Source organism: Bison bison, unplaced genomic scaffold (genome assembly GCF_000754665.1).
Source record: "Bison bison bison isolate TAMUID 2011002044 unplaced genomic scaffold, Bison_UMD1.0 scf7180017864160, whole genome shotgun sequence".
Taxonomy (NCBI): domain Eukaryota; kingdom Metazoa; phylum Chordata; class Mammalia; order Artiodactyla; family Bovidae; genus Bison; species Bison bison.
The window spans coordinates 7585090-7594413 of record NW_011494732.1 but is presented as its reverse complement, the minus strand read 5'-3'; the positions used below and the strand labels follow the sequence as shown (position 1 = coordinate 7594413).

Genomic DNA, 9324 nt, shown 5'->3' with positions numbered 1-9324 from the left:
CCCGCCAGGCCGTCCCTGGGACTCTCCAGGCAAGAACACTGGAGTGGGTTGCCATTTCCTTCTCCAATGCATGAAAGTGAAAAGTGAAAGTGAAGTCCTCCAGTCGTGTCAGACTCTTTACTGCTATCATCCCGCAAATATTATCCAAGGTCAAAGAATCTCAAACAGCTTATGCCAAAAATACCCTAGTAAATTTCCTTAAGAGCAAAACTCCAGATTTAATCATGCCGTAGTGTCTCCATTCCATCTGGATAACTCTTGGAAGAGTGAACTAAAGAAATATTCACATTTTCTGCCCTATATATTTGCCATCTGGAATATCTTACATTTCTAACTTAATTTTCCTTTTTATGTGGTCAAATATCATCTCAATTAGATGGCTGGCCTCTTCCCTTCCTTTATGCTAAATACAAAGGATAAGAAATAGACCTTAAAATTTTAACTGAAAAAATATTTTTCTCAGTAACCATTCTAATTTTAAAACAATTTGAATTTCACAGCCAAGTATTTTAATTACTGGTTGACAAAATTCTTTGGTCTCTTGAAAATTTTGATGATCTTTCTATGTTTTACTTTTACTGCCTTTTAGTAAAGAATAAATATTATGCCAGTAATATTTACTGTATAACCATAGAGTAATCAGGAAAGCCAGGAAGTAATATTCCATCAAAGCACAGTGACAGATATAATCCTTACCCATTGATTCCTCATTAGAACTCTTAATGCAAACCTTCAGTGGAGTAACAGCAAGAGTAACTTCCTCTTGACTCGATGTAAAAAGAACAATTGCCTCAGCAAGTACCCTATAAAATGCAATGAACAATATTACACTATTTGAAGAACAGAAATAAATTATCTTATGAAATGGAACTCAAATCTTTAATCTGGAAATAAATAGTTGAACTGTCCTGAATTTAGAAAAATCTACCCAAAAGACTTATCTCTATTCTTCCACGTGACGTGCTATATTTTTCGTATATCTTAAAACTACACCATTGGAAATTCCAGGGTGTTCCAGTGGTTAGGACTCATGCTTTCACTGCTGGGGCCTGGGTTCAATCCCTGGTCCAGGTTGTCCTGACATCCCAAATGCCCTTTCATCCTGGGTTCCCTTTTTAAAAACACCTTCATTGAGATACAATTCATATTCTACACAATTCACAGATTTAAAGCTGTATGGTTTGCATTTCCCTAAGGTCTAATGATGTTGATCATATTTTCGTGTGCTTGTTGGCCATTTGCGTATATTCTTCGGAAAAATGTCCATTCAAATCCTTTGCCCATTTTTTTTAGTTAGGTTATTTATCTTTTTAAAGTTAAAAAGTTCTAAAAGTTTTTAAAATCTAAAATCTTTTTAAAGTTTTAAAGTTTTTAAAATCTAAAATCTTTTTAAAGTTTAAAGTTTTATTTATCTTTTTAAAGTTAAAAAGTTCTAAAAGTTTTTAAAATCTAAAATCTTTTTAAAGTTTTAAAGTTTTATTTATCTTTTTAAAGTTTTTAAAGTTAAAAAGTTCTAAAAGTTTTTAAAATCTAAAATCTTTTTAAAGTTAAAAAGTTTTAAAGTTAAAAGTTCTGGTTTATTTTTTAAATCGAAGTGAGGTTAGATAAAAATGAGATTCTTAGAATTTCTGTAATGTTGGTGTTAACCTGATGCTACACCTTAGATTAGTAGTGTTTCTCAATGCCAAAATGTCAGGAACACCTACCAAATTAATCTGGGAACTTTTCCAGTGTTAAGGGAGAGGTTTTGTACAAGATATCAAACAAGCTAATACAAAAAATGACAACATGAATGTGCAATTCAAAAAAGAAAAATACAAACTTCTAATAAATGTAAAAAGATGCTCAAGCTCCCTAGTAATAAAACAGACATAGTAAAGAACAACTAAAATGCCATTTTCTACCAAACAGGTTGGTAAAATTTTTGAAGATTAATCATAATCCTTTACTTGAAAGGATTCTCCTACACTTTTGGTAGGAATGTAAATTGGCACAAACTTTTCAGATAGCAATTTGCTAGTCCATATGTATGCAAATTTAAAATTTGTGTAAGCCTTTGACACAGCAGTTTCATTTCCAGGACTCAATATGTGTTGTCGGCTTCCCAAGTGGCTCAGTGGTAAAGAATCTGCCTATTAGTGCAAGAGATGTGGGTTCAATCCCTGGGTCAGCAAGATCCACTGGAGAAGGAAATGGCACTCCATCGCAGTATTCTTGCCTGGAAAATCCCATGGACAGAGGAGCGTGGTGGGCTACAGTCTATGGGGTTGCAAAAGAACTGGACACAGCTTAGCAACTAAATGACAAAGTATGCGATACAATTTTGAAAGAGAGAAAGGTATCCATAGATACAGGGAGAGGGAAAGTTATAGACAAACTGACTATAAATAGAAGATGTAAAAAGATATACACCAAACTGTTAACAGATGTTACGCCTGCCAAGTGCAATAAATGGGGTAAGTAGAGGAGAAAGACTTTCATTTTACATCTTTGCACTTTTCTATAAATTTTAGATGCACTGCAAGGAGTATGTATTTCTTTTGTAATTTAAAAAACAGTAAGGGTGATGCTTTTGAACTGTGGTGTTGGAGAAGACTCTTGAGAGTCCCTTGGACTGCAAGGACACCCAACCAGTCCATTCTAAAGGAGATCAGCCCTGGGTGTTCTTTGGAAGGAATGATGCTAAAGCTGAAACTCCAGTACTTTGGCCACCTCATGCGAAGAGTTGACTCACTGGAAAAGACTCTGATGCTGGGAGGGATGGGGAGCAGGAGGAGAAGGGGACGACAGAAGATGAGATGGATGGATGGCATCACCGACTCGATGGATGTGAGTTTGAGTGAACTCCTGGAGTTGGTGATGGACAGGGAGGCCTGGCGTTCTGCGGTTCATGGGGTCACAAAGAGTCGGACACGACTGAGTGACTGAACTGAACTGAACTGAACTGAAGGGTAAAATATCTTTTGGCTTACAAAATAATTAATGTTTAATGCTACGGTTTAATTGAAAAATTGAATTCCCCCTCACTGACAAATATATCTCACTCATTTTCTAGGAAAAAAACAACAAACAGGGATAAAATCAATCACATAAAATCTGTTACAATTTCCTCATGCTGCCTGTTTTGAGACATACAGTGTCTTATAGAAAGCATCATATGAATGCAAAGTGTTATCAAATAATATATTTTTCTCTTAATACCACTTGATGTAGCAAGCCACTGATGGGATAGTTCTAGAACTTTCTTGGCCAATAAATGATTATTTCTACCATTAGGCAGTTATTATCTACTATTATCTTTCTTCAGGTTTCCTCTTGATCCTGTAAGGTGATTTCTCCAAGTCTAATGTTAGCTTTAAAAAATGTACTTGATTTAAAAGTTCTAGGGCATTAATTCTTTACTCTGTGACCATACTATATTCAGGAAAAAAACAACAGAGAACTCATTACCTTGGCTGAATCACTAGTGTATTAGCACACATATTCTTTTGAAAAATAACTTGCAAAGGCCGACTTTCTTGAAAACACACATTATGAATCTTTTTAATACCTTAAAAATAATAAAGCAATCCATTAATAATTTTAAGTGCAAAATCAAAATTTTTAAAGACTTTTACACTTTTAAGTTCAGATTAAAATGATAAAATTAAAGTAATATTTACTATCTAGCAGGTGCACATAGGTTACAAGAAACACTAATCCTAAATGAATGTGTTTATCGCTCCCTAGTGGACACCATGTAACACGTCACACCCTCCAAACAGGCAGCAGAGTTCCCACATTCTTTTGAAATATGGGTAACTTCTTAAATTGTGTGTAAAATGGTAATGGCCCACTACCAATCATATATCTATGATTCTCTTTCAGAATTTTTCAACCAAGGCTGGTATTTCTGGATGGGACCTTTGAACATAAAACCTGAGCATTGAATCTGTATGTTCTTTCCCTGAGAGGATGAGAGGAGTGTGGAGCACTGATAGCTATCATCCAGTGTACCCACAACTACAGTATTCATTGCACAGACATTATCTCTGATCCTCTCAATATCTCTATGGGGTAGGCACTTAATCTCAGAAGAGGAAGCTATAGCTTGAGCTTGGTTAAATGACTTCAAGGCTAAGCTGTTTTAACAAGTACAGTCAGACTTTATCTTTTTCTTTTTTTCTGAATCTAAGTTTGAACATAGAGCCCATATAATAAAATCCAGGTAGGCTACAACTTTCTACAGCATAATAATGTTACAATGAGAATCAAAATGATTCACTATAAATAGCATTTCTTAACTTATTTTTTAACTGAATTAATAACAGCAATATTTATTATTTTCATAAATATTTACTGAGCACTTACTGTCTGCCAGGCTGATCAATTAGTTTTTAATGATCATCAAAAATACAGTGACTCAAAATAACAAGTGTTTGTTATTTTTCACATTTCAGTTAAGTGGCTCCTCTGGTTTGGGCTGGCTTCACTGTGGCTGGATCGTTTTGAATGGCCTCACGTTCATATCTGAGGCCTCACATTTGGGACACTGGGACAGTTTGGATGGCTGGGGCCTCACACCACATGGTCTCCAATCTTCCAGGTGTCTACACAGGCTATGCTTATTCTCGTGTTGATGGAAATGTTCTTAGTTTAACAGTGGAAGCTGACAGGCCTCTTGAGGCCTAGGCTTGGAACTCACACATCAATTCTAGTGCATTCTACTGATATCAAAGCAAGTCCAAGGCCAGCTGAGATTTGAAGTGGGGAAACAGACTTCAGCTTTTGAAGGGAAGGCCTGCAGATAATTTATGAGGTTTTTTTTTTTTTTTTGTAATCTACCACACAAGAAAGATTTGGGAGCTATGGACCAGTGAACAACTTGGACAAAAATCTTAGACCTCACAAACCTTAGATTCTAGTAAAGAGAGGTACACACTAAGAAAACAAGTATTAATGAAACAATTGGTGTATCACATAGTGGGCTTCCCAGGTGGTGCTGGCGGTAAAGAACCTGCCTGCCAATGCAGAAGACAGACATGGGTTCGATCCCTGGGTCGGGAAGATCCCTTGGAGGAGGTCATGGCAACCCACTCCAATATTTTTCTCTGGAAAATTCCATGCACAGAGGAGCCTGGCGGGCTACAATCCATAGGGTCGCACAGAGTCAGATACGACTGAAGCAATTTAGCACTCATGCACACATGTCACAAAGTAGTAAGTACACAGGAATACAAAAAAAATGGCAGAAAGGGAGCTGGGGAGTGCCAGTGGTGAGGGTAGAATTTTAAATAGGGAGTTCAAGAAAGACCTCATGGAAAAAATGCCATTTGAGCAAAGACTGAAGGAGGTCTTCAAAAGATCAAACCATGCGCTGTCTGGAGAGGGAGCTTGCTAGGCAGAGGGGACAGCAGCCCAGCCCTTGAGGAAAAAGCATGCCTGGGACTCCTGGATCATGTGGGACCTCATAGGCTGTTGTAAAATCTTCAGCTTCTACCTTGGTACAATGGTGAGCTTTTTGAGAGTTTTGAGCTGGAGTGACATAATCTGACCTATTTTAAAGGTAGTATTGTGGCTGCTATTTTGGAAAGATATGAAGCTCACAAGTTGGCATATCTTATTTAAAAAAATATTTTCAAGTTACTTTTAAGATGGATACATAATAGGAAACAATAGATGCGCAAGGCATAACATTTAAAAACTACCAAAAATAGACAATGAAAGTTAGTCACCCTCCACCTCTGACTCCTGCCACCCTAGCACCCTTTTCAGAGTAACTACTGTCACCGGTTTCTCAGGTATTCTCCAGGAACAGTCCATGCATATACAAGCACAATCATACCTCTGTAACAAATATCTGACTCAGGTGAATATTGTATTGGTATTACCAAGGATGTCCAAGTAATGCCTTATTTCTTTGTCATCCCTGAGGCTCTTTCTCTTGCTGCTTGCTTCCTTCCCCTTTTTCGTTAACACAAACAAGACACTTTCAGTTTAGGCCTTTGATCATACTGCTTCCTCATAGTAGAATGCCCTCCCATTTCTGACCATTGGAAATGTACCCAGATGTGGGGCCAGCACCTGCAAGACCTTCCTTTCCTCTTCACCTTTTCTCTCCCAAGTACATCCATTGTACCCTTTTAAAACCAACTTGGTTGGGGGCTTCCCCGGTGGTCCAGTGGCGAAGAACCTGCCTGCCAATGCAGGGGACACGGGTTCAATCCCTGGTCAGGAAGATCCCACATGCCGCGGGATAGCTAAGCCAGTGCTCCACAACTGCTGAGCCTGTGCTCTATCTAGAGCCCTTGAGCTGCAACTGAGCCCTCGTGCTGCGACTACTGAAGCCCACACACCTAGAGCCTATGCTCTGCAACAAAAGAAGCCATCACTATGAGAAGCACCACAACCAGAGAGTAGCCCCTGCTCGCTGCAATTAGAGAAAACCCATGCAGCAATGAAGACCCAGCGTGGCCAAAAACAAATAAATCAATCTTTAAAAAAATAAAGTAACTTGGCCTGATGTACTTCTTCATTGCATTTTTTTCTAGCCTTCTAGTTTAATAATTTTCCGTGACAGAATGCAAATGGGATAAAAATTTAAAGTCCTGTTTACTTTGTGTCCTTTACTGACTTTTTCTAGTGCTGCACAAAGTACTGGACTATAATGAGACAAGGAATTTTCACCAGAATTTCTTCCTTCCTTAAGAAAGTCTTATTATTGAAACAACAATGAAAACAAAACAGCTGAACTAAATAGAAGGCTTAGCAGTGTTGACTTAAATTCTGGCATAAGTTCCTTATCTTCTCACAGACCAGCAACAAACAGTCTGAGGTCCAGCCACCAGTCCGTGGACCGCTTGAAGGCACTGGTCTGTACCATCTGCCCCCAGCAATGGAGTACCTGATGCTATGATAGAATCCTGCTTGCCATTTCATAACTCAATTTGCAACTTCCTTCAGTGGCTCCAGAGAACTCTCTCAGACCTGAAGAGGCACAGCTAAGGAATAAGCATTATTTTGATGTTCCATTTGTGGAGTTTGGAATTTCAGAGGTTAGTGATAGCTCAAAAATCTTACAAGTCGGCCAATGCTCCTAATTCCTTTATATTTACTGTTACCAAAGTTTAGTCATGAGTAGATCTGTAAATGCCCTGTCAAAAAATCTTAAAACCCTTAAGTGGGAATCCTGCCCTCTTGACACCACATCATTAATATACATGTACAAATCAGGGTTTTATCTTCACTCAAATAGCCAGTGCCCCCCTCTTAGGGAATCCCCTCTCTGTTGGAGACCTGTTTTCTTGATCAGAACAGAACTTAGTAGCAGGCACTTTAGATCAGCAGAGCATGTTCTTCAGGGACAACTCACTGACTCATTTTTAGCTACTCAGGGACTTGTACAAATGAAAATACAGAGAGTTGACAGAATTATTATTAGGCAGGTGGATATTTCATATGAATCTTGGTTCTTGATGATATAAATCAACTTTTTTCCATTAATAGATGCTAAATACTCTAAGAAATCACCATTCTGGGAACTACTTCTGGTTAGAGTCAGAGAAATTGGTCTTTTTTAGTGGCTCATATTTTCACAACTGTTTTCTATCATTGAAGAGAGCCAAATTCACTTCACTGTCCTTCATTTCTTCCCAAATTCCAAATATGTATTTCTAGCAATTTATTGGATATCTCTGCCCAGGTGATTTTTCTCAACTAAATTTGAACACTGTTTTCCTGCCAGATTACATAAATAAAATTGCAAGCATAATTTCCTGAGTACATACAGTTTGGGAAATATATAAGTATTAATATTTACCCCAATTACTATACTAGCATCTATCGCCTCTGTTCCCCTTCCTTCCTGAGCCATCCGTCCCTGCTGTGTAGCCGCCATGAGGTTTGGGAGGCACCAACTTCACTTCAAGCATCTCTTGTGGGCCCTCACTGGTATAAATCAATTGATGTAATCTTATCTCCCTTGTGATTGAATTTGGTCCAGATATGGCAATAAGCCAAGGCAATTAGAGAATGGAATTCCTGTGGTCCCCCAGGATTAGTTTAGGTTGGTCCAACCAGAGCCAAGCCAAGTACTTTTGCTCAATGCGTGTATGAGGTATAACTCTCACTCCTCTTATATGAAAGAGCAAGCATGTGGCCCCAACAGCTGCTGCTAGAAGTCACCTTATTATTAAAAGTTCATAAGAGAAGCTGGACTTAGTATAAATCACATGGAGGAATGTAGAGCTGAGAGAATTTTAAAAGGAAGGAGAAGGAGAAGCAGCTGCTGCAGCCTGGACCAAACCACCCCTCTGATCTAATTTTGAACTTTTAGCTTATATGAGCCAAAATTCCTCTTTACCGTTTTAAATCAGTTTGAGTTGGATTTTCTGGGTGTTTTTCCTTTCTTTCTGTTACTTGTAACTTAGAGCATCCTAACTCATACAATTTCCCAACAAAAGCTATTAAAAATCTACCAATCACAAATATGTATTGGACATTAATCAAGTCACTTGAGACATACTTAAGAAACTGAAAACTTAGTACTAGTGATACCTATTTGAAACTATGCCAGGTATTTCTTTAAACATTGCAGAGCTATAACTTCCTATAACTCACTGAATCTTCACAAAAACCCTAGAGGCTTGTATTACTATTGTCCCCATTTTACATAAGGGAAACTGAGGCACAAAGTAAAATAATTTGCCCAGTGTCTCAGCAAGGAAGCAGCAGTGCAGGTTTCCACCCCAGACCTTGGAGCCTCCAGAGTCCATGCTCTTTATTATCATGCTATATATGTTTAACCATGCAAAATCCTATATGCAGATTACACCACCCTTATGGCAGAAAGTGAAGAGGAACTAAAAACCCTCTTGATGAAAGTGAGAGAGGAAAGTGAAAAAGTTGGCTTAAAGCTTTTTTTCTCAACATTCAGAAAACTAAGATCATGGAATCTGGTCCCATCACTTCATGGGAAATAGATGGGGAAACAGTGTCAGACTTTATTTTGGGGGGCTCCAAAATCACTGTAGATGGTGATTGCAGCCATGAAATTAAAAGACGCTTACTCCTTAGAAGGAAAGTTATGACCAACCTAGATACCATATTAAAAAGCAGAGATATTACTTTGCCAACAAAGGTCCGTCTAGTCAAGGCTATGGTTTTTCCAGTGGTCATGTATGGATGTGAGAGTTGGACTGTAAAGAAAGCTGAAGAATTGATGCTTTTGAACTGTGATGTTGGAGAAGACTCTTGAGAGTCTCTTGGACTGCAAGGAGATCCAACCAGTCCATCCTAAAGGAGATCAGTCCTGGGTGTTCACTGGAAGGACTGATGCTGAGGCTG

General features: G+C 38.3%; 1 protein-coding gene across 1 annotated transcript in view; it reads right to left on the bottom strand.

The window, feature by feature from the left end:
* The window catches only part of RAD9B (RAD9 homolog B (S. pombe)), a 29449-nt gene that overhangs the window by 14139 nt on the left and 5986 nt on the right, over nt 1-9324 (bottom strand). Inside the window, exons 5-6 of the mRNA XM_010841366.1 lie at nt 3451-3550; nt 697-803 (exon numbers count right to left, since the gene is read on the bottom strand). Of these exons, the coding sequence (XP_010839668.1) occupies nt 697-803; nt 3451-3550 (207 nt within the window). The remainder of the gene's footprint in view (nt 1-696; nt 804-3450; nt 3551-9324) is intronic.